General features: G+C 48.1%; 1 protein-coding gene across 1 annotated transcript in view; it reads left to right on the forward strand.

Moving 5' to 3' along the window:
* The window catches only part of LOC137308707 (fibrocystin-L-like), a 196,161-nt gene that overhangs the window by 124,544 nt on the left and 45,892 nt on the right, over window positions 1–25,725 (forward strand). The window contains exons 53-67 of the mRNA XM_067977269.1: window positions 101–254; window positions 785–873; window positions 3,017–3,168; window positions 4,603–4,732; window positions 5,502–5,620; window positions 6,287–6,416; window positions 7,437–7,610; window positions 8,736–8,839; window positions 10,579–10,705; window positions 11,036–11,133; window positions 11,810–11,900; window positions 14,739–14,887; window positions 17,220–17,342; window positions 19,707–19,815; window positions 19,907–20,023. Of these exons, the coding sequence (XP_067833370.1) occupies window positions 101–254; window positions 785–873; window positions 3,017–3,168; window positions 4,603–4,732; window positions 5,502–5,620; window positions 6,287–6,416; window positions 7,437–7,610; window positions 8,736–8,839; window positions 10,579–10,705; window positions 11,036–11,133; window positions 11,810–11,900; window positions 14,739–14,887; window positions 17,220–17,342; window positions 19,707–19,815; window positions 19,907–20,023 (1,866 nt within the window). The remainder of the gene's footprint in view (window positions 1–100; window positions 255–784; window positions 874–3,016; window positions 3,169–4,602; window positions 4,733–5,501; window positions 5,621–6,286; window positions 6,417–7,436; window positions 7,611–8,735; window positions 8,840–10,578; window positions 10,706–11,035; window positions 11,134–11,809; window positions 11,901–14,738; window positions 14,888–17,219; window positions 17,343–19,706; window positions 19,816–19,906; window positions 20,024–25,725) is intronic.

Raw genomic sequence — 25,725 nt, forward strand, 5'->3', positions numbered from 1 at the left:
TTGTTTTGTCTTTCTGTATCCCTTTATTTCCTTCTTATCGCTATAAGGCCTTGTTGATGCTAAATGTCCCAGCTCCTGACATAATTCAATGACATTCCAGTTTCAGGAAAACATGGTTCACGACAGTCAGACCTCGAGCCAACAATGACCGACACAGACGTTCATCTTCGTGTTTTCCGCTGCTTTTTCCGAAACTGTGTATCGCCTCCTAGATCAACAATGTCCTCACTTATCAATGCACCTGCTGAATACGAGTAAGACCTTACATTGAGTAAAGATCGGCACGGACAGGGAGGGGCTTATTAATATTCAAACACAAAGGTTCCAACAAATTCATAGAATGATACAGCACAGAAGGAGGACATTTGGCCCATCGTGCCTGTACTGGCTCTTTGAAAGAGATGTCCAATTAGTCCCACTCTGCTGCTCTTTCCCCATAGCCCTGCAAATTTTTCCTTTTCAAGTATTTATCCAATTCCCTTTTGAAAGTTATTATTGAATCTGCTTCCACCATCCTTTCAGGCCATGCATTCCTGATCATAACTCACTGCATAAAAAAAATTCTCCTCATCTCCCCTCCTAGATCTTTTGCCAATTATCTTAAATCTGTGTCCTCTGGTCACCGACCCTCCCGCCAGTGGAAACAGTTTTTATATATATATATATATATATATAATATTTTTATATCTATGTTAAATATCTTTGCAATTCACCTTGATTGACATTTGCCTCTCAAATACAGCAAGGAGTGATACTCATTCTCAAAGTTGTTTTCTTCCCACAGTGTGTGGTCGAACTATTCGTTCTGGAAATCCTCGCCCGAAAACAATTACACGGTTCCTGCTGAAGGTGACAGTGTGGTGGTTCCACAAGGTACTGAGTGATGACTAACCAACAAACTTCCCTAATACCAGAGTGCACTCGCTAAATCATTCCACACACCAACGTGCATCGACTTCCTCATATCTTAAGGAGGTCCCCACGCAACCTAGTTACATTCTCTAATGTCTGTGTAACAGCACTCACTACACATCCACTTTGAGACAGTTCTGAGAGAACTGATCGGGCAAAATGCAGGTTCCCCTGGCTGGAGTGCCTAGAACTAAGGGCCACGGTCTCAAGATAAGGGGTCGGCCATTTAGGACCGAGATGGGAAAAAATTCTTCACTCAGAGGGTTGTGAATATTTGGAATTCTCTACCCCTGAGGTCTGTGGATACTCTGTCGTTGAGTATATTCAAGACTGAGAGCGATATATTTTTGGACGCTAAGGGAATCAAGGGATATGGGGATAGGGCGAGAAAGTGGAGTTGAGATAGAAGATCAGCTTTATTGAATGGCGGAGCAGGCTCGAGGGGGCGTATGGCTTACTCCTGCTCCTATTTCTTATGTTATCTAAGTAATGATTTTTATTTAGATTCATTTAAGTTTTGCAATAAATTTGGGAAACCCACAAGGCGAAAGCCTTACCACCGCAAAGTTTGTATAATTTGACCTCATCTATTTGGGTGACCTAACAAGTGAAGTGAACTCTAGTGACCTAAGGAACACATTTCAAAAGCCAAGTGGTATATTTGAGAGACTCTGAAGGAGCCAGCCCATCAATAGATCTCGTCTATCCGGTCCCTCATCTCCAGCTGAACTGAGGTCTGATCTCCTCCAGAAAAACAGAGAGAAAAGACCACACAGAGTTAACAGAATATCTGGAGAGGATTACTTCTTACCGCCCGTGGGCCTCAAAACAATGTGTAGATCAGATGAATGATGGGCACACTGATCCCGAACTCTGTCAGGTTTAAGCCACAGTTGCTGGGTGCTGTCAAAGTCTGTCTGCATGTGAAGGGGGGTGAGGGCAACATCATTAGATTTTTATGAATGTTTCCGCAAATGTGGAATTCCAGAAGGAATGCAGAAAGAAAATGTAAACGCGGCTTAGAATAGAACTTCTGCTCCCGTTTGCTACAGAAGTCAGCTGATCCAGGATTAGTTGTGGGGGTGGGGGCGAAGATTGGAGCAAAGCTATCTCTGCCGGGTTTTTGTCCCTCGATAGTTGCCATGATGAATTTCAATTGGGCTTCTTCCATCTGCCCGAGTGACAATCTAAGAGGCAATTTACGGGGAGATCCCTGGCACCTCTGGATATCCCAGGTACCCCATCAATACAGCCTACACCTGCAGGAAGCAGGGCCATTCTGGGCTGTATGTGGGCCCCACCAAAAGAAAGGGCTTGCATTTATATAGCACCTTTCACTACCTCAGGATGCCCCAAAGCTCTTCACAGCCACTGACATACTTTTAAAATGCAGTCACCATTGTAATGTAGGGAAATGCAGCAGCCAATTTGCACACAGCAAGATCCCACAAACAGCAATGTGATAACAATCAGATAATCTGTTTCGGTGATGTTGGTTGAGGGACATTGGTCAGGACACCAGCCTGAGAACTCCCCTGCTCTTCTTCAAATGTAATCTTTGATATCAACCTGAGCAGGCAGATGGGGCCTCGGTTTAACGTCTCATCCAAAAGACGGCACCTCCAACCGCGCAGTACTCCTCAGCACTGAGCTGGAAGCGTCAGCCTGGACTATGTGCTCAAGTCTCTGGAGTGGGACTTGAACCCATGACCTTCTTACTCAGAGGCGAGAGTGCTGCCCACTGAGCCACAGCTGACACTTGAAGATTTCAAACGGTAATGGATCCCAGAGAGCCCACCTGCGAGCGAGCAACGACCCATTATCTGGGGAAACCACTCAATATTCAGCCAGACTGACTATCTCCTCCTCCCAACGGAGCGCCAAGGTGCCATTCCAGAATCCCAGCAGGTACGTGGTGTGGTGCCCTTGTCGTACCAACTACTGGCGTGACCATCCACCTCAAGTGTGTACGTGACGCCGTCACCAGGATTTGGGATGGGGTCATGGTGGTGGGAGAAAGGCCTGACTCTTCTCTTTTGGCAATAATCAAAAGGTTGGTGAATTGAAAGCTAATTGTTTATGTTTAAACAAATTATCTCCATAGGAGTCTGGCTGGTGATGGACATCCCTATTCCTTCACTGTATAAACTTACCATCTATGGCGTCTTAGAAATCAAGGATGACAATTTAACGTCGGGCAATAACTCATCACCCTACGTGAACATTGTCGTGAATGCAACGTATATATCAATTCAGGTAAAGTTCCATCGCTACCATAATCACCGAACCATTAAAGAGAGCATTGAGAAGTGAGGCCTTGTTTTACCAGATCTGGGGAGGTTAAAGGTCAACCTGATGGCAGTCTCCAAGATTGTGTTGGGTTACGATGAGGTAATGGCTGTTTCTATCGGTCGGTGATAAGAGGACAGGAATTTAAGATAATGACCAAAAGGATTAAAGGGGAGGTTAGAAAAAAGGTTTTTACACAGAGGGTGGTTAGAATGTGAATTTTGTGCCACTAACCTTTGTTGAAGTAGAGTCTATCAATTATTTTAAAAGGGAATTAGATAGTTGCTTTAACAAGAAGAATATTAAAGGGTATGAGGAGCAAATGGGAGAGTGGGATTGGTCTGGGTGGGATATTAAAGAGTATGGGGAGAGAGCAGGAAAGTGGGATTAGTCTGGGTAATATATTTAAGGGTATGGAGAGTGGGATTAGACTGGGTGGGATATTTAAGGGTATGAGGAGTGAGTAGGAGAGTGGGATTGGTCTGGGTGGGATATTTAAGGCTATGGGGAGAGAGCAGGAGAGTGAGATTAGACTAGGTGGGATATTTAAGGGTATGGGGAGAGAGTGGGATTAGACTGAGTGGGATATTTAAGGGTATGGGGAGAGAGTGGGAGAGTGGGATTAGACTGGGTGGGATATTTAAGGCTATGGGGAGAGAGCAGGAGAGTGAGATTAGACTGGGTGGGATATTTAAGGGTATGGGGAGTGAGTGGGATTAGACTGAGTGGGATATTTAAGGGTATGGGGAGAGAGTGGGAGAGTGGGATTAGACTGGGTGGGATATTTAAGGGTATGGGGAGAGAGTGGGATTAGACTGAGTGGGATATTTAAGGGTATGGGGAGAGAGTGGGAGAGTGGGATTAGACTGGGTGGGATATTTAAGGGTATGGGGAGAGAGCGGGAGAGTGGGATTAGACTGGGTGGGATATTTAAGGGTATGGGGAGAGAGTGGGATTAGACTGGGTGGGATATTTAAGGGTATGGGGAGAGAGCAGGAGGGTGGGATTAGACTGGGTGGGATATTTAAGGGTATGGGGAGTGAGCAGGAGAGTGGGATTAGACTGGGTGGGATATTTAAGGGTATGGGGAGAGAGCAGGAGGGTGGGATTAGACTGGGTGGGATATTTAAGGGTATGGGGAGAGAGTGGGAGGGTGGGATTAGACTGGGTGGGATATTTAAGGGTATGGGGAGTGAGTGGGAGGGTGGGATTAGACTGGGTGGGATATTTAAGGGTATGGGGAGAGAGCAGGAGAGTGGGATTAGACTGAAGCCCACGGCCTGTGGATGCTGCTGCCTCCGTCACTCTGTCACCTTGCGTCCCCCCAGTCCCTGTGTTAGGCCGGGTACAGAGAGGCCTGCATTTTGACTACCTGTAATACTCTGGCTGCTTTTTGTGCAGGGAGGACGGTTGAGCGCAGGGACACAAGAGAAACCTTTCAGAGGGAAGCTGCAAATTGTTTTGAGGGGAGACCATTTTACTCCAGATTGGCCGGTACCAAACGGACCGAATCAAGGATCAAAGGTGTTGGGTGAGTCACTGCAGATGTCCTTTGCAGATTCATTACTGATGATTTTTTTAAAAACTTGTAACCTGCAGGTTATGAAGAGAGAAACCAAAGGAAATAGTCTTTCCCTATTCACTCTATGAGGATCCTTCATCATTTTACAAACCTCTTAAATCTTCTCTTAGCCTTCTCTGCTCCCCTGAAAATAGTCCCAGTATCTCAAGTCTCTCGTGATTGTGACACTTTCCCATCCCTGACACTCTTCCAATGATTCTGAGCACTTTGATACAAAGGATTGATGATGAGTTGGCAGTGTCCAATGGACCAAAGGCACAGGTCTTGCATCAAGCATCATGATGAAAGATGCAGAACCTACAGGAAGAACCCACAGGATGAGCAGGAAGATAGGAACAGGAGGAGGCCATTCAGCCCCTCGAGCCTGTTCCGCCATTCAGTTAGCTCATGGCCGTTCTGTACCTCAACTCCATTTACCCACCTTTGCTCCATATCCCTTGATCCCTTACCTAACAACAATCTATCGATCTCAGTTTGAAAGCTCCAATTGTCCCCCAGCATCCACAGCCTTTTTGGGGGAGAGAGTTCCAGATTTCCACTACCCTTTTGTGTGAAAAAGTGCTTCCTGATTTGTCTCCTTGTCCCACTGCACTTTCGGTGTGAATACTTGTTTGATGCTGTATTCAGGTCTGTTTTGGAGTTGTCAGTTGTTTTGTTTTTGAAGCTTTTGTTAGTTTCCTTGATTGCCAAGTCTGCGATTTTCCTCTTCGTTCTGTAGGTGTGTTTGGAGGGCTGGATCTTCATGGTCTTCCTCACCTGGTCTACAAGACCAAACTTGCTTTAACAGCACTAGCAGGGTCCACCAATGTAACTCTGGCAGAAGCTGTCGACTGGCAGGTAAGAGCTGGCTGCTGTGTTTTGCCTCATGCTGATGATTCTGGGATGGCTTCCTGGGGGCGGAGCCTCCGCCCACTTTTACAAGGTGGGGGGGAGGGGAGCGAGACCATGTGTTGGGACTAAGTTGGGAGTTCCTGCACCCAGGCCTTCGGTTGGAACCCTGGTCTCACCAGGGTGTATCTCACCTAAAGGGGCGGAAGTGGGGTTCACCTGTGGGGGCCCAGGCCAGGATCAGAGCCTGTACCCCCAGAGATGAGGAGGGCAGAATGTTTTTCTTGAGGGGGTGGGGTTTGAAGCAGCCCATTTGTAAGCGGGCTGCTCTGGGCACCCAGATTCTTCTGGATAGGAGGGAACCAACACCCTGCCCCCCCCCCCACTTCCCCAGGCCGCGTTTCAGGGGCCTTTTGCGGGAGGGGGCTGTGGTTTTCCCCCACAGGCCTACGACCAGCTCCTTGAGCCTCCTCCCCCTGACCCCCACACTTTTTGACAGGGTTTGGGGCAGAGTTCTGTGAAGGGTACGATTTCCCCACCCCAATGTTGAATCTATCGCGAGTTTACCATTCCATTTAAACCAGGCTAAAGAGGAAGTGATAAATGAGATCTAGTTTATCTGATGATTCCGATCTTTATGGATGAATCCGGTTGACTGATGTTCATTCTGAGCAGGAAGGTGATGAGATCATAATAACGACGACCAGTTACAGTCCTGGCCAGACAGAATCCAGGACAATCGTCTCCATCTCCTTCGATAGGAGAATGCTGGTGTTCAACGAGCCACTTTCACACACACACATCGGTAGGTGCTGGCTGATTGGTTGTCCCTGGATACCCCTCTGTTGCAGATCGGCCTCAGGCGCGGGGGAGGGCGAGGGAGGTTGGGGGAGGGGGAGGGAGGTTGTGGGGGCGGAGGTTGAGGGAGGGGTTGGAGGAGGGGGAGGCTGGGGAGGGGGGAAAGTATCTGAGGATGGAAGTGGGTGATGGAGTGGATGGAATGCTCACCTTTCACAGCGGTTAACAATCCCTTATTTGGAATTAATTGACACTCTTGACCCAAGACACCTCATTAATAACCCTCGCAAAAAAACCACAAGTGCTCAACAGCCACGGGGAGGGAGGGAGGGACGTATCTCGGTGTAAATGCGGGGTCGTGCCCATTCCAAGGCCTCCACCACTGACCCTGACAAAGTTAGCAGGGTTACGGGGAGGTCTCTTCATTTGCTTGGCCTGAGTGGGTGTCCTCATCACAAGTGGTCCATCTCAGGTGCTCCCCCGCCCCCCCCCCCCCCTCACCACCACCCCCTCCCCCCACAGCCCCTGGACACTGTCCCTCACAGGGAGGGAAAATCAGAGGGAGGGTCATTGACAGACCCCCCTCTCATGCACTTAGTCGTGGCCACGTGAAGGGCAGGTTAGCTGGAGGCCCGAGAGCTGGTCAGCGACACCATGTCATTGGGCCCACAGCCTGAACAACAACAATTTACGTTTGTACAGTGCGTTTAACCTCGTAAAACTTCCCAAGGCCCTTCACAGGAATGAAAATCGAATGGAGAGGAGAGAAACTAAAATACTGATGCATTCTCAAAAAAACTGTTATTGCATTGTATTTACAAAAGTATGATTGGAGTTCATTAAGCTAAAGTTCTAGTAATTTTTGCTGCTATATTTTTTATCCTAATAAGATACAGACGATTCAAATAGTTGGCACCTTTACAGATTCGTATGATCTATTTTTGCTGAGTGAGATGTTTATCATAAACTGTCTCTTTGTCCCTGGATCAGTACAGAAGTGGTGAATGGAGGTTTTTTTTTATTCAAGCTCAAACATATGAAGTGAGGGGCAGAGGACTGAGCTACACTCTGGCAGCTGATGTGGGCCTCCTCAGTAGAAATATCAAGATCACGGGTCAGGATTATCCGGGCTTGGTACAGGAATTGTTCGGAGCTCGGGTGTTGGTCAGTTCCTACTTTTACAATAACCAGGAGTTCAAAGGTATCTCTTCTTCTTATCGTTTATCTCACAAAATCTCAAAATAAAACTGTACAAATATATTCCAGTTGATTCCCCCCCCCCCCCCCCCAGCATTGCTCGTGGTGAGTGGGGGGTTTTATACGGGCAGGAGGATAATGTGAAGTAGTATTACCAGGAATACTGACTTATCAGCATGGGCGGAGGTGGGGGGTGGGCTGGAATCTGTCCGCACTGGGCTAAGGTTGTAGAGTCCAGCAGTACTTTGAGGTGGGGTCCCAGGGTTCTGAGAACACTGGAGAGGAAGCAACGAGGATAACTGGGGCTCATCCTACGATCCTGGACTACTGAGAGGAATCCTGGGACCAGGGAGCATTGGGGGGAAAGAGTTCTCAACATCTGGGGTCATTGGAAATGATTAGGGGGCATGAGGACTGTGCTCTAGGGAGTGTGAGCACTGAGGTACATGTACCAGCTGGGGGTCAGTCGAGGGGGGGGGGGGGGGCACGTTCCAACTGGGGTCAGTCAAGGGGGAGCATGTACCAACTGGGGTCAGTCAAGGGGGAGCATGTACCAACTGGGGTCAGTCAAGGGGGAGCATGTACCAACTGGGGTCAGGCGAGGGGGAGCATGTACCAACTGGGGTCAGGCGAGGGGGAGCATGTAATCGTATTTTATTTTTGGAGTGTTACGGTTTGATCCTCATCAACAAATTGTCCACTTAAATTCTCAGTCCATGGGGCAGAAATGCAACTTCCCCCTGAAGTGAACCGGGACTCGAGGGAGTGGCCAGTCTGCCCGTTATATTAATCCCACAAACCCTTCTGGGTTGAGATCGGGTGATATGATCTCAGTAACGGACGTGTTATCACACTGACCTGAAATTCCCCGACTGCTTTTATTGAGCTTTTAGATGAAAGGTGAAGAATTTCACTTTAGCATCTTTTAACGTTAAACCAGGGAAGAGGTAACTTTTTTGTTTTTGGGTTATACTTTGACTGATAAAGTACCAACAGTCCCTGACCTGCAAGAGGGCATTACTCTGACTGACCATCAGTTAAAGTTTAGGATTCGTATACTGCTGTTCAAAAGCCTTTAATTTCTGCAGCACTTGGAGAAGATGAATTTTATTTTGCTTTTGTTGTGTAGGATATGCCAGAATAAAGGATGTTGAATTCTATCACAGTGGGCAGAAAGGTTACCCAGATTACTTCGACCCCAGATACTCTGTGGCTTTTCTCAATCTTGGACGGGTTTGTAGAAATATTTTTTGACCAGTTTTGTGGGGTTTTTTTGCTTTATGGAGATTAATTTCCTGAGTTAGCACTCCCGCTGAGGAGCTCCTCATGGTTGGCATGAATACTGGGAATTCAGGTGCAATGTGCCCGATCTGCAGCCGTGAGTCATCCGCATCGACCTTTACGCCGGGTTTCCAGTCATGCAAAGCTCTGCAGTGGGAACGCTAATTGTTTCATATCTTCACACTCTTCCCTTGGAGAACAGTGTGAAGTAGTGGGAGGATTCGCAGGCTGATTAACAGTCTGACGGGCCGTGATGTGAAAGCTCTTTCCATGGCCGTGACCATCTTTATACCAGCTGATAGGGGGTTAGTCCTATACAGTGGGAGAGATTTATGGGCTCCCACAACCCATACAATGAGGGAGGGGCCACCACACCCTCCGGATGCGAATATCCCAATGGATGTCAATCCAGAATTCAGAGCAGGAGCTCCGGTCTCCCCTCCCCGGTACTGTCTGGAGCTCCGGTCTCCCCTCCCCGGGACTGTCTGGAGCTCCGGTCTCCCCTCGCCGGGACTGTCTGGAGCTCCGGTCTCCCCTCCCCGGGACTGTCTGGAGCTCCGGTCTCCGCTCCCCGGGACTGTCTGGAGCTCCGGTCTCCACTCCCCGGGACTGTCTGGAGCTCCGGTCTTCCCTCCCCAGGACTGTCTGGAGCTCCGGTCTCCCCTCGCCGGGACTGTCTGGAGCTCCGGTCTCCCCTCGCCGGGACTGTCTGGAGCTCCGGTCTCCCCTCGCCGGGACTGTCTGGAGCTCCGGTCTCCCCTCGCCGGGACTGTCTGGAGCTCCGGTCTCCCCTCGCCGGGACTGTCTGGAGCTCCGGTCTCCCCTCGCCGGGACTGTCTGGAGCTCCGGTCTCCCCTCGCCGGGACTGTCTGGAGCTCCGGTCTCCCCTCCCCGGGACTGTCTGGAGCTCCGGTCTCCCCTCGCCGGGACTGTCTGGAGCTCCGGTCTCCCCTCGCCGGGACTGTCTGGAGCTCCGGTCTCCCCTCGCCGGGACTGTCTGGAGCTCCGGTCTCCCCTCGCCGGGACTGTCTGGAGCTCCGGTCTCCCCTCCCCGGGACTGTCTGGAGCTCCGGTCTCCCCTCCCCGGGACTGTCTGGAGCTCCGGTCTCCCCTCCCCGGGACTGTCTGGAGCTCCGGTCTCCCCTCCCCGGGACTGCCTGGAGCTCCGGTCTCCACTCCCCGGGACTGTCTGGAGCTCCGGTCTCCCCTCGCCGGGACTGTCTGGAGCTCCGGTCTCCCCTCGCCGGGACTGTCTGGAGCTCCGGTCTCCCCTCGCTGGGACTGTCTGGAGCTCCGGTCTCCCCTCGCCGGGACTGTCTGGAGCTCCGGTCTCCGCTCGCCGGGACTGTCTGGAGCTCCAGTCTCCCCTCCCCGGGACTGTCTGGAGCGGGGTTCGAACTCTGCACCTTCTGACTCCAAGGCGGGAATGCTCCCACTGAGCCAAAGGCTCGTTCCACCCCATAGTTCATAAGTTGTAATTTTCTAACTTTTTATATTGGATAAAAAGGAAGTGTTTGGGATTAATTTTCAATTATGGTGGGGGGCAAAAAACGGAAATGGAAATCAGAGGGTGGGGGTGTATAACGGATGGTCGATCGGCTACCTTCCCTTTTGAAAATAGCCCCTTTTTGTGTCATGACAAATGTCTCAGGACCTCATTATTGAGATCTACTGTAAATAACTATTTCCAGATCGTAGGGAACGATTCTTATATTCAGGGATGCGCTTTTCATCATGGATTTGCTCCTGCAATAGGAGTGTTTGGAACGGACGGCCTCGATGTTGATGATAACATCATTTACAACACTCTGGGAGAAGGTAATCAGATCCCTGTCACTACCATACAAAAGAGTAGATCTTGACTCCGTACGATGGTGTAAAGCCCGTCGGCCGCCCGATTTACATCTCTCCCCATTTTTATTTCCGTTGATGTCAATGGGGAGAGATGTAAAACTGGCTGTTGACTCGCTATCACCCGCTTTACGCCATCGCACAAAGTCAAGATCTACCCCAAAGAATTTCACATCGGAATGTTGGTTTGCGGTGTTTGTACTTTTATCCGAGAAATCATTGGTAAAATCACTTCAAATTATGCTTTGGTCTTGCTTTGAGCCACGTTCATTGAGGGGCTTTTCTCACCTTTTCTAGGTATCAGGTTATGGGGCAGAGGGAATCGAGCAAGGAGGAACCTTGTGGCCTTCACCGGTTGGTCCGGAATTCACAACTCTTGGACTGCGGCGATTGAGGTTAAATTCATTCCATTTGGTAAAAAGGGAGGAACCACATTTATAGCCAAGCTGTACTCTTGGCCCCTGGGAATTAAGTTTCGCCTTCACCCCCGCGGGCAGTAATCTGTCGCTCCGATCACCTGTCATCATTGAACCCGCCCGAATCGCATCCCAGTTGAAACCAGTGGAATGTAAATCGGGCGGCTCCTACAATGGGCAGACAACCTGCTCCACCAGATTATCCCCCGTGTTGTCCACGCACAGGGCCGCGGAGCCCAAGGTAGTAAGTTGTTGTCGTCTGACTTTCCCTTCCCTCTCATTCGTTTATCCTCTTCATACCAATGGTTAATGATGGTTTGTTCAGTCCGCACACGGCCCCGCACTCTGACCCCGGCCCCGCACTCTGACCCCGGCTCAGCATCTTCACTCTACACCCGGCCCTCTTTAAGAATAGTATTTTTCCATTGCAGTAGGTGACAGCTTTATTTGTTGTGTTTTTTTTTAGATATTTTAGAAACAGTAACAGATATTGGAAACAGTAGGAGTTTAGGCAATGAGTGGTTGGGTTTGACACGGACTGTTTGGGCCAAATGGCCTGAGTCCTTGTTGTAAATTCTATGTAGGTACTTACATTCTGAATTGTTCAGGAAAAGATACTGTGAAGTTTTTAATTGGATGTTTTTGATGCTTAAAGGTAAATGAAGGCTCCAATATTGTCCTACAAGAGAATGTTGTGGCAGGATTTGAACGGGTCGGCTATCGTATTGATGGGGAACCATGTCCAGGTGAGTCTTTACCATACATCCACAGACATCCTCAATCACTTTCTTGTGTCTCTCCTTTGTGTGAGATTAACATTGTTAGGTTAGGTCCAAACCCACAATCTGAACCAGGTGCCCTAATGTGGTGGTTGTGATCCTGGACTAGCAACCCAGAGATTGTGATTTCAATAAATCTGGTCAGTCGTGGGTCAGCAGCATGAAAGCTGGCGATTGTTGTAAAAACCCAGCTTGTTCAGTAATGTCCAACAGGGAGGGAACCTCCCGTCCTTACCCGGTCTATAGTGACAATGGGGATGAAATTGGTCTTTGGCGAAAGTGTGAGACGGATGTTAGCTGGGTGGGATCTTCAGACGGCCACACCCACCCCGTCCCCCGGCCCGACCAGGAGGAGGCCATTCAGCCCCTTGAGCCTGTTCTGCCATTCAATGAGATCATGGCTGATCTGTACCCCAAGCCCATCTACCTGTCTTAGCTCCATAGGGCCTTAAACCAGCAGGAATCTGGTGGATCTGATTTCCACTGTATCTCCCGACCATTACTGCCCAAACTCAGGGCACTAGCATGATGAAAACTGGCCCCAGTTCATCTACCTGGGTAGTTCAGGGAATCTGATATAGAAAAAGATGGATTAAAATGGCTCCTGTTCCTACTGTATTTTTGTTACATTTAACTTTAATTTAATTTCTTTCTAACTAATAAAATGCATTCTAAGTTTTCTTTGTCCAATTTATTGTGTTTGAAACCATGTATTTACTAAAATGGGCGGTGGGGGCAACTTTAAAAAGTTTGGTCATTGGACTGAATAACATCCAGATCCGAAGCTTCACTTCTCAGCTACTCAAATGGCAAGAAGGTGAAGACTGACAACAGACTAGTAAGGAGCTGTGTGAATCAAGAACACTGACTGGTAGTCCATAGAAAGGGAGCACACCTGGGCAAAGAAATTGGTCTGTGGGATATTGAAGATTTGAGTCACAAGGCGATTGTATTAACATCCAGCTCAGTAGTTTTGATAAATCTTTGTTTATGACACCTGCACTACACACAGATCATCAACAACTTGCCTTTATATAGTGCCTTTAACATACAAAAATGATCCAACACGCTTCACATAAGAACATAAGAAATATTAGCAGGGGTAGGCCATACGGCCCCTCGAGCCATTCAATCAGCTCATGGCTGATCTTCAACCTCAACTTTACTTTCCCCGCCCGATCCCCATATCCCTTGATTTTCCCCTAGAGTCCAAAAATCTATCCATCTCAACCTTGAATATGTTCAACGACTCAGCATCCACAGCCCTCTGGAGGTAGAGAGTTCCAAAGATTCACAACCGTCTGCATGAAGAAATTCCTCCTCATCTCAATCTTGAATGCCCTTATCCTGTGACTATGCCCCCTAGTTCTAGACTCTCTAGCCAGGGGAAACAATCTCTCAACATCTACCCTGTTCACCCCCACTCATAATCTTATGTTTCAGTGAGATCACCTCTCATTCTTCTAAACTCCAGAGAATATAGTCCTATTCTACTCAATCTTTCCTCATGGGACAACCCTCTCATCCCAGGAATTAATCTAGTGAACCTTCGCTGCACCGCCTCTAAGGCAAGTATATCCTTCCTTAGATAAGGAGACCAAAACTCTACACAGTACTCCAGGTGAGGTCTCACTAAAGCCCTGTACAATTGTAGTAAGACTTCCTTACTCTTATACTCCAACCCCCTTGCAATAAAGACCACATACCATTTGCTTTCCTAATTGCTTGCTATACCTGCATACTAACTTTTTGTGTTTCTTGTACGAGGACACCCAAGTCTCTCTGAACACCAAAATTTAATAGTTTCTCACCATTTAAAAAATATTCCATTTTTCTATTCTTCCTACCAAAGTGAATAACCTCACATTTCCCCACATTATACTCCATCTGCCACCTTCTTACCCATTCACTTAACCTGTCTATATCCCTTTGCAGGCTCCTGACAGCTTACTTTCCCACTTAGCTTTGTATCGTCAGCAAACTTGGATACTTTACACTCGGTCCCTTCATCCAAGTCATTAATATAGATTGTAAATAGCTGAGGTCCAAGCACCGATCCTTGCAGAACCCCACTAGTAACAGACCGCCAACCTGAGAATGACCCGTTTATCCCTACTCTATTTTCTGTTCTTTAACGAATCCTCTATCCATTCTGATGTGTTATACCCAACCCCATGTGCCCTTATCTTGTGTAACAACCTTTTATGTGTCACCTTATCGAATGCCTTTTGAAAATCCAAATATATTACATCCACTGGTTCCCCTTTATCTACCCTGCTAGTTACATCCTCAAAAAACTCTAATAAATTTGTCAAACAGAATTTTTGTCTGGTTACACTTAACACCGAGCCAAAGAAGAAGATATTAAGAGGTATGACTAAAAGCTTGCTCCATGAGGTGGGTTTTAAGGAGGGTCTTAATGGAGGAAAAGGAGGTGGAGAGACAGAGTTTTGGGGAGGGAATTCCAGGGCGTTGGGGCCTTGGTAGCTGAAGGCACGGCCGCCAATGGTGGAGCAAAAGGAGTGGGGGATGCACACAAGGCAAGAGTTGGAGGGGCGCAAAGTTCTCAGAGGGCAGTAGGGCTGGAGGAAGTTATAGAGATAGGAAGGGGCGAGGCCATGGAAGGATTTGAACACAAGGATGAGAGTTGAAGGACCGGGAGCCAACATAGGTCAGTGAGCACAGGCGTAATGGGTGAACGGGACTAGATGTAAGATAGGGTACGAGCAGCAGTGTGTTGGACGAACTAAAGCTTATGGAGCATAGAAAGGATCCATCAAATAATTATTGTCTCAATATCTGCAGAACAATCAAATCTAATTGAGGCTTGGTCTAATAACGAGGCCCATGGAGGACTGTTTGGCGTTTACATGAACCACGATGGCCTCCACAATTGCTCCCTTATCCAAGGGTTCACAATCTGGAAATGTTGGGACTATGGAATATACTTTCAGGTAAAAGTACCCTTTCATTTTTAGATCCTGTGAGAGCTTTTCATTCGGATCATCTGAAAAAAGGAATGTGTATTCAGTGCTGTTTAATCCAATAAATGGTATTTGTGATTCTGAATAGAAAATACTACCTAGTGCTGAATGCTTGGTGACTTTGGATCACTCGAATACTAAGCCAGGTAACAGCCGATGATTTAAACATAGTCTATAATACCGCACATAGCATTGACAGTATTATAACAGTGTTTAAAATAGAACTAGAAATGTGAGGTCTGACGGACGTTTCTGGAGAACAGTATCATGGAAGTGATGTAATTTTTTAGTTGAGTGTAACTGTGCAGATATAAGCGTCGTGTTAGAGTACAAAAGCAAGGAAGTTATGCTAAACCTTTATAAATTACTCACCTGTCAGCTGGAATATTGTGTCCAATTCCGGGCACCTCACTTTAGGAAGGATGTTAAGGCCTTGGAGAGGGTGCAGAAGAGATTGACCAGAATGGTACCAGGGATGAGGGACTTCAGTAATGTGGAGAAGCTGGGATTGTTCTTCTTAAAGCAGAGAAGTTTAAGGGGAGATTTAATAGAGTTGTTCAAAATTATGAGGGGGTTTTGATAGAGTAGCTGGAGAGAAACTGTTTCCAGTGGCAGGAGGACCAGTAACCAGAGAACACAGATTTAAGATAATTGGCAAAAAAGTCAGGGGGGTGATGAGGAGAATTTTTTTACACAGCGAGTTGTTATGATCTGAAATGCACTGCTTGAAGGGGTGGTGGAAGCAGATTCGGTAGTAACTTTTAAAAGGGAATTGGATAAATACTTAAAAAGGAAAAATTTGCAGGGATATGGGGAAAGGACAGGGGAATTGGATCGCTCTTTCAGAGAACCGGCGTAGGCATGATGGGCTGAAAGGCCTCCTTCCGTGTTGTATCATTCTATGAAAACAGTCTTGTTTGTCCACATCACTAAGAGAGGATGCTGTTTCTGTGATACTATTTCTATAGCAACAGATTGCACCCATCTGGAAGTTTTGCATTGCTTTCCTGCGTTTTTGTTCCTAGTTCAATGTTCCGTTGTGAGGTAATCACTGTCATCATTCCCAAACAATCCGCACTGGAACTGGGTTTTCCACTTCAATCCCTGCTTATCATGTGTTATACCCGAGGCCACTCGAACCCTGCGTTCGAGCAGATGCAGAAATCAATGCAGAGTTCAGCGTGCTCTGAAGTTCTCTTCCGCCATTTTCTTTCACTTTGGCAGTGTTCCCCATTGTAACTGTATTAGAATGACTGCAATACCCAATGTCAGTGTCACCTGACACCAATCTTTTATGACATCCAGCTCCTTAATCCCCGTGTATTCCACCCGCACGTGTAGCATGCAGAGAGGGTGAAATGGAGCAGGACTTTGTCAATCCATTGATCTCAACTCTTTAACCAACTGGCCTTTGAGTCCAATTTCGTTATTGGTTATTGTGCAAAATGTGAAATGTTTGGGGATTAACAAGGCACAGATCAATGGGAAACAGAGGATTGATGTCAGTTCACATCATTTGGATTCAGAGCACCTGATATTGGTAGACCAGGAGACCAGGTACTGAACACCCAGCTGCCACTCAACATCTGCCTGTCTCACAAAAATGTCAACGTTTTTGAACCTTTTTTGAGTGGCCTCCAGAGGTCCCTTTTAAGGTCCCGTTAGGCTGCTCGAGACCCAGAAACGCCAATCAGAGTTTGCCCACTGCGCTGAGGGAACGATTGAGAGCTCCATCCCCATGAGGTCACCCCAGAGAGTTCACCACATCGGGACTTGCGACCTCCAGCTGTTCTGCCGCACTCCCGCCCCCAAGTTTACAGCTGGCGTACACCGGAATGGCTTGGAATTTCCAGGGGCGAGTGACCGGAAAACCATGGAGAATAACCGGGGTGGATTCTACAGCACCAAGACTGCGAGTTCAGCTTGCAGGTCTGCTCTAAAGCCAGAAGGGATTTGTTTCAGAGCAGTATCGCTGGAGGTCTGTAAACATCAATGGTCCTACCTGCCAGGGGTAGTACACGTCACAGGGAGGAACAGCTGGGGTGGTATTGAACAAAGAAAACTTACAATAAAGGAATGCTAACACTTCAGAAAAGAAAACCATCTTTAACGTTTATGAAGCAGTTGATCCACTGGAGACCTTTTTATGTTTTTAGTTTTTAGTTGGAGACATATTGCTCGGGACCAGCAGAGGAAAGAACCATTGAGAAGGAGACCATCGTGTCTGCCAGCTCCTTGCTGGAGAATACAGGTTGGATTAATTATCCAGAATGAAACGTAACCTGTCTTTATTTTATTACAGACAACAGAATCAGTGCAGATCTTCAATGTGCTTCTGGTAGACAACGGAATGGGTATTTTCTCAGTGATATACAGACCACCGGCAATCTCTCACCAGATATCCAACAAAACCATTCTCATTAATGTAGGTCTTCATAACCTTCTGCACTGTGCGGTTGAATGTTCAACTTGTTCAATGTCATGCCGTTGATTTGAAAGATATTGCAGAAAAGAAGGGGGGTAAATTCAAAACTAAAGAGTGACCCTGATATACATGGGGAGGCCGAAAACGGCACAACCTCATTATAACTTTTTTGATCAAATTCTCACCTGGCGGCCGGAGGCTCCAGCCGGGGGCCCTTGGGGACAGTCCCCGGAAATCAGGGCTCAGGGAAGAGAGAGCCCCTTGGGGCTGGGGGGGAGGGAAGAGAGAGCCCCTTGGGGCTGGGGGGGAGGGAAGAGAGAGCCCATCAGGGCTGGGGGGGAGGGAAGAGAGAGCCCATCAGGGCTGGGGGGGAGGGAAGAGAGAGCCCATCAGTGCTGGGGGGGAGGGAAGAGAGAGCCCATCGGGGCTGGGAGGAAGGGAAGAGAGAGCCCATCGGGGCTGGGAGGAAGGGAAGAGAGGCCATCAGGGCTGGGGGGAGGGAAGAGAGCCCATCGGGGCTGGGGGGAGGGGGCGAGGGAGAGGGAGAGAGAGGCCATTGGGGCTGGGGGGGGGGGGGGAGAGAGAGAGGCCATTGGGGCTGGGGGGGGTGAGAGAGAGAGGCCATTGGGGCTGGGGGGGGGGGGAGAGAGAGAGGCCATTGGGGCTGGGGGGGGGGAGAGAGAGAGGCCATTGGGGCTGGGGGGGGGGAGAGAGAGGCCATTGGGGCTGGGGGGGGGGGAGAGAGAGGCCATTGGGGCTGGGGGGGGGAGAGAGAGAGCCCATCAGGGCTGGGGGGGAGGGAAGAGAGAGCCCATCAGGGCTGGGGGGGAGGGAAGAGAGAGCCCATCAGGGCTGGGGGGGAGGGAAGAGAGAGCCCATCGGGGCTGGGAGGAAGGGAAGAGAGAGCCCATCGGGGCTGGGAGGAAGGGAAGAGAGGCCATCAGGGCTGGGGGGAGGGAAGAGAGCCCATCGGGGCTGGGGGGAGGGGGCGAGGGAGAGGGAGAGAGAGGCCATTGGGGCTGGGGGGGGGGGAGAGAGAGAGGCCATTGGGGCTGGGGGGGGTGAGAGAGAGAGGCCATTGGGGCTGGGGGGGGGGGGGAGGAGAGAGAGAGGCCATTGGGGCTGGGGGGGGGAGAGAGAGAGGCCATTGGGGCTGGGGGGGGGGAGAGAGAGAGGCCATTGGGGCTGGGGGGGGGAGAGAGAGGCCATTGGGGCTGGGGGGGGGAGAGAGAGAGGCCATTGGGGCTGGGGGGGGGAGAGAGAGAGGCCATTGGGGCTGGGGGGGGGGAGAGAGAGGCCATTGGGGCTGGGGGGTGGGGGGGGAGAGAGAGGCCATTGGGGCTGGGAGAGAGAGGCCATTGGGGCTGGGAGAGAGAGGCCATTGGGGCTGGGAGAGAGAGGCCATTGGGGCTGGGGGGGGAGGAGAGAGGCCATTGGGGCTGGGGGGGGGGGGGGGGAGAGAGAGGCCATTGGGGCTGGGGGAGAGAGAGGCCATTGGGGCTGGGGGGGGGAAGAGAGAGGCCATCGGGGCTGGGGGGGGGAAGAGAGAGGCCATCGGGGCTGGGGGGGGGAGAGAGAGGCCATCGGGGCTGGGGGGGGAGAGAGAGGCCATCGGGGCTGGGGGGGGAGAGAGAGGCCATCGGGGCTGGGGGGGGAGAGAGAGGCCATCGGGGCTGGGGTGGGTGGAGGGAGAGGCCATCGGGGCTGGGGTGGGTGGAGGGAGAGGCCATCGGGGCTGGGGGGGGGGAAGAGAGGCCATTTGGGGCTGGGGGGGGGGGGGGAGAGAGGTCATTGGGGCTGGGCAGGGGGGGAGAGGCCACGATCAGCAGAGGGGAGGCCGATGGCTTCTTTGAAGGATCGAGGGGCCTCCTGGCCCACAAGGAGTGCTGGAAAAGACACTTACCTTGTGGAGTCAACCCTCTCCCACCCGTTGTGGGGGGATTAATGTCAAGGTCATTATTTCAGTGAGCGGGTGGTCGATCTATGGAACAGGCTCCACAGGGAGATATTGGGAGCTATTAGTCTTGATGAATTCAAATGCAAATTAGATAGATTTCTTTCAGAAAATAACATTTTGGGATACAATATAAGTAATTTGAGACATGACGTGTGGTGAGTGTAACATGCTCGGGAGGAACAGGTGACTTTGGACCTATGGTTCCCAAAACTCTCCACCACTGGGAGTTTTCCTCACTTCGTGTCTGGGTCTGTTGGAGACTAATTGATAGAGATTGATTGTTATAATTAGTCAACAACTCCATTACCGTTATATTGTGTTTCTACCAGGAGGGTAGAAGGCGAATTAGATGGACCTTGGTCTTTTTTCATCTAGTAATTCCTATGTCCCTGTGTGTTTTTCTGAAGAATGCCTTGGTGGTAGGAAGTAGTCCCAACTTCAACTGCTCAGATATACTGACTGGCGATTCTATCCTGCGAGATACGAGGAGCCAACGGAGTCCGAGACACCCTTCAGGTAAGGACAGCCTGTTCCAAACAAAGGACAGATGTAAGTGTAATATCAGCGAGCAGCCGGTGATTAATCCGTGTCCTGTTTCATTGACCAGGGGGTAGAAGTGGAATATGCTGGCCAACCTTTGCCTCTGATAGCAACATGGCACCTATGAAATCCCATGCTGGTTTGATGAGCAACCCTGCAATTAGTGGACTGATGACAGTGCAGAGTAAGTGAGGAAATAATCCTGAATTGGTGCGAATTTAGTCGTGGATATAAATGATCATTGATAACAAAAGCTGATAAAATGATCCCCCTGAACACAGGACAGTAATGCCCTTTGCCTGTGTACGTCACTACACTTCAAACAGTCATTTGTTTAAGAAGCACTTTGAAATGCTCCTGTGTGAAAGGCATTATATGGGATGGAAGGATTATTATAACTGGATAGAGTCCGGGTGTTCAGTCCCCACATTACAGCACGCACACATACAACAAGAAGCAAAAAAAACACACTCAAAAAGACAGAGTAAAAACAAAGAATTATAGAATGGTTACAGCATGGAAGGAGGCCATTCGGCCCATCCGAGCCCGTGCCGGCTGTTTGTAAGGGCAATACAGTTAGTCCCATTCCCCTGCTCTTTCCCGGAGCCGTGCAAATTTTTTCCCTTAAATTACTTATCCAATTCCCTTTTGAAAACCATGATTGAATCTGCCTCCACCAACCCCTCAGGCAGTGCATTCCAGATCATAACCATTCGCAGGGTAAAAAAGCTTATCCTCATGTTGCCTTTGCGTCTTTTGCCAATCACCTTAAATCTATGTCCTCTGATTCTTGACCCTTCCGCCAATCATAGAATGATTGAAAGTTACGGCACAGAAGGAAGCCATTCAGCCCATTGTGTCCAGGTCGGATGAAAAAGAGCTCATCCAAGTACTTTTTAAATGAGTTGAGGGTTTCTGCCTCAACCACCCTTTCAGGCAGTGAGTTCCAGACCCCCACCACCCTCTGGGTGAAAAAGCTTTTCCTCAGCTCCCCTCTAATCCTTCTACCAATTACTTTAAATCTATGCCCCATGGTCACTGACCCCTCTGCTGAGGGAAACAGGTCCTCCCTATCCACTCTATCTAGTCCTGTCATAATTTTGTACACCTCAATTAAATCTCCCATCAACTTCCTTTGTTCCAAAGAAAACAACCCCAGCCTATCCAATCTTTCCTCAGAGCTAAAATTCTCCAGCCCTGCAACATCCTCGTAAATCTCCTCTGTACCCTCTCTAGTGCAATCACATCTTTCCTTTAATATGGTGACCAGAACTGTACACAGTACTCAAGCTGTGGCCTAACCAATGTTTTATACAGTTCTAGCATAACCTTCCTACTCTTATATTCTAGGCCTCGGCTAATAAAGGAAAGTATCCCATATGCCTTTTTAACCACCTTATCTACCTGTCCTGATGCCTTCAGGGATCTGTGGACATGCACTCCAAGGTCCCTTTGTTCCTCTACACCTCTCAGTATCCTCCCATTTATTGTATACTCCCTTGTCTTGTTTGCCCTCCCCAAATGCATTACCTCACACTTCTCTGGATTGAATTCCATTTGCCACTTTTCTGCCCACCTGACCAGTCCATTGATATCTTCCTGCAGTCTACAGCTTTCCTCCTCACTATCAACCACACCGCCAATTTTTGTATCATCTGCAAACTTCTTGATCAAGCTCCCACATTCAAGTCCAAATCATTAATACATACCACAAAAAGCAAGGGACCTAGTACTGAGCCTGTGGGACCCCACTGGAAACAGCCTTCCAGTCACAAAAACACCCGTCAACAATTACCCTGTGCTTCCTGCCACTGACTCAATTTTGGATCCAACTTGCCTCTTTCCCTTGGATCCCATGGGCTTTTACTTTTTTGACTAGTCTGCCATGTGGGACCTTGTCAAAAGCCTTGCTAAAATCCATGTAGATTACATCAAACGCGTTACCCTCATCGACCCTCTTTGTTACCTCCGCAAAAAATTCAACCAAGTTAGTCAGACACGACCTTCCCTTAACAAATCCATTAACCCGTGCCTTTCTAAATGACGATTTATGCTGTCCCTCAGAATCGATTCTAATAATTTGCCCACCACCAAGGCCAGACTGATTGGCCTATAATCATGCGATCTATCTCTTTCTCCCTTTTTAAACAATGGTCCAATGTTAGCAGTCCTCCAATCCTCCGGCACCACGCTTGTAGCCAGGGAGGATTGGAAAATGTTGGTGAGAGTCTCCGTTATTTCCTCCCTTGCTTCTCTTAACAGCCGAGGATACATTTCATCCGGGCAATTTATCTACTTTCAAAGATGATAATCCCCTTAATACTTCCTCTCTCACTATGTTTATCCCATCCAATATTTCACACTCCTCCTCCTTAACTACAATATCTGCACCGTCCCCCTCTTTTGTGACGACAGATGCAAAGTATTCATTAAGAACCATACCCACATCTTCTGCTCCACACATAGGTTATCTTTTTGGTCACTAATAGGCCCTACTCTTTCCTTAGTTATCCATTTTTGGGTTTTCCTTAATTTTACTTGCCAGAACTTTTTCATGTCCTCTCTTTGCTTTCCTAATTTCCTTTTTAATTTCACCCCTGCACTTTCTATACTCCTCTAGGCTTTCTGCAATGTTGAGCTCTTAGTGTCTGACATAAGCTTCCCTTTTTTGCCTTTGCCTGTATGCTCCTTGCCATCCAGGGGGCTCTAAATTTGGCAATCCTACCTTTTTTCTTTGTGGGAACATGTTTACTCTGAACCCCTTGAGTGCCTCCTTGAACGGGAACAGTTTCTCTCTATCTACTGTCTAGACCCTTCATGATTTTGAATACCTCTATCAAATCTCTTCTCAACCTTCTCTGCTCTAAGGAGAACAAACCCAGCTTCTCCAGTCTATCCACATAACTGAAGTCCTTCATCCCTGGAACCATTCTAGTAAATCTCTTCTGTACCCTCTCTAAGGCCTTAACATCTTTCCTAAAGTGTGGTGCCCGGAACTGGACACAATACTCCAGTTGTGGCCAAACCAGTGTTTTATAAAGGTTCATCATAACTTCCTTGCTTTTGTACTCTATGCCTCTATTCATAAAGCCCAGGACCCCATATACTTTCTTAACCACTTTCTCAACCTGCCCTGCCACCTTCAACGATTTGTGCACATATACCCCCAGATCTCTCTGTTCCTGCACCCCCTTTAGAATTGTACTCTTTAGTTTATATTGCCTTTCCTCGTTCTTCCTACCAAAATGTATTACTTCACACTTTTCAGCGTTAAATTTCATCTGCCATGTATCTGCCCATTTCACCAACCTGTCTATATCCTCTTGAAGTCTAATACTATCCTCACTGTTCACTACACTTCCAAGTTTTGTGTCATCTGCAATTGTGCCCTGTACACCCAAGTTCAAGTCATTAATATATATCAAAAAAGGCAGTGGTCCTAGTACCGACCCCTGGGGAACACCACTGTACACCTCCCTCCAGTCCAAAAAACAACCGTTCACGACTACTCTCTGTTTCCTGTCACTTAGCCAATTTCGTATCCATGCTGCCACTGCCCCTTTTATTCCATGGGCTTCTACTTTGATGACAAACCTATTATGCGGCACTTTATCAAATGCCTTTTGCAAGTCCATATACATCACATCAACCGCATTGCTCTCATCGACTCTCTCTGTTACCTCATCAAAAAACTCAATCAAGTTAACTAAATGCGATTTGCCTTTAACAAATCCGTGCTGGCTTTCCTTAATTAATCCACACTTGTCCAAGTGACTATTAACTTTGTCCCAGATTAACGTTTCTAAAAGTTTTCCCACCACTGAGGTTAAACTGACTGGCCTGTAGTTGCTGGGTTTATCCTTACACCCTTTTTTGAACAAGGGTGTAATATTTGCAATTCTCCAGTCCCCTCGCACCACCCCCATATCAAAGGAGGATTGGAAGATTATGGCCAGTACCTCAGCAATTTCCACCCTTACTTCCCTCAACAATCTAGGATGCTTCCCATCCGGACTGGGTGACTTATCTACTTTAAGTACAGCTAGCCTTTCTAGTACCTCCTCTTTATCAATTTTTAGCTCATCCAGTATCTCAACTGCCTCTTCTTTTACTGTGACTTTGGCAGTATCTTCTTCCTTGGTAAAGACAGATGCAAAGTATTCATTTAGTACCTCAGCATTGCCCTCTGCCTCCATGCGTAGATCTCCTTTATCATCCCTAATCGTGCTCACCCCTCCTCTTACTACCCGTTTACTGTTAATATGCCTGTAGAAGACTTTTGGATTCCCTTTTATGTTGGCCGCCAGTCTATTCTCATACTCTGTCTTTGCCCCTTTTATTTCCTTTTTCACTTCCCCTCTGTACTTTCTATATTCAGCCTGGTTCTCACTTGTATTATCAACCTGACATCTGTCGTATGCCCCCTTTTTCTGCTTCATCTTACTCTCTATCTCTTTCATCATTCAGGGAGCTCTGGCTTTAGTTGCCCTACCTTTCCCCCTTGTGGGTATGTACCTAGACTGTACCCGAACCATCACTTCTTTAAAGGCCACCCACTGTTCAATTACAGTTTTGCCTGCCAAACTTTGATTCCAATTTACCCGGGCCACATCTGTTCTCATCCCATTGAAATTGGCCCTCTTCCAATTGAGTATTTTTACTCTAGATTGCTCCGTGTCCTTTTCCATAGCTAATCTAAACCTTATGATACTATGATCGCTGTTCCTTAAATGTTCCCCCACTGCTCCAATTGACCCACCTCATTCCCCAGAACCAGAACCAGCAATGCCTCCTTCCTCGTTGGGCCGGAAACGTGCTGGTCAAGAAAGTTCGCCTGAACACACTTCAAAAATTCCTCCCCCTCTTTGCTCTTTACACCATTACTATCCCAGTCTATATTAGGATAGTTAAAGACCCCCATTATCACTACTCTATAGTTCTTGCAAATTTGTTCCTTTTTATATCCTTCCCACTAGTTGGTGGCCTATAGAATATACCCAGTAGTGTAATGGCACCTCTATTGTTTCTTAACTCTAACCAAATAGATTCTGTGCTTGACCCCTCCAGGACATCCTCTCTCTCCAGTACTGCAATATTCTCCTTAATCAATACTGACACCGCCCCCCCCCCCCCACCACCACCTTTTCTTTCCTTCCCTATGTTTCCTGAACACCTTGAATCCAGGAATATTTATACCCAATCCTGTCCTTTTTTGAGCCAGGTCTCCGTTATCACCACAACATCATATTCCCATGTGGCTATTTGCACCTTCAGCTCACCGACCTTGTTTACCACACTTCGTGCGTTTACATACATGCACCGCAAACCAGTCGTAGACCTTGTATTCTCTCTTAGTCTGATCCCATCTAATACTGTACTATTTCTTACTCTAGTGCTATCTAGTGCACCTTATTTCTCCTTTCCAATACTACATCCTGGTGCCCATCCCCCCGCCAAATTAGTTTAAACCCTCCCCCACAACACTAGCGAACCTCTCCGCGAGGACACTGCTCCCAGCTCTGTTGAGGTGTAACCCGTCCGGCCTGTACAGGAGTAAGATCCTACTCTCCATGCATCACACTCAGTCTGCCGATATAGCCTCATACTTCAGCGTGAATCATGAGCCAAGTTGTGCCTGATGATTATGTGCATCTGAGGAAAAGATCTTTGCACACTGGGACTAGTCACAGATAGTGTAGTGGTTGTGTTACTGGACTAGTAATCCAGAGAACGTGAGTTTAAATCCCACCAGGGCAGTTTGAGAATTTGAATTTGTTTTAAAAGATCTGGAAATAAAAAGCTGGTATCAGTAAAAGTGACCATGAAACTACTGGATTGTCATAAAAACCCAACTAGGTTCACTGATGTCCTTGTAGGAAACCTCTT

This window comes from Heptranchias perlo, chromosome 3 (assembly GCF_035084215.1).
Source record: "Heptranchias perlo isolate sHepPer1 chromosome 3, sHepPer1.hap1, whole genome shotgun sequence".
NCBI classification, from domain to species: domain Eukaryota; kingdom Metazoa; phylum Chordata; class Chondrichthyes; order Hexanchiformes; family Hexanchidae; genus Heptranchias; species Heptranchias perlo.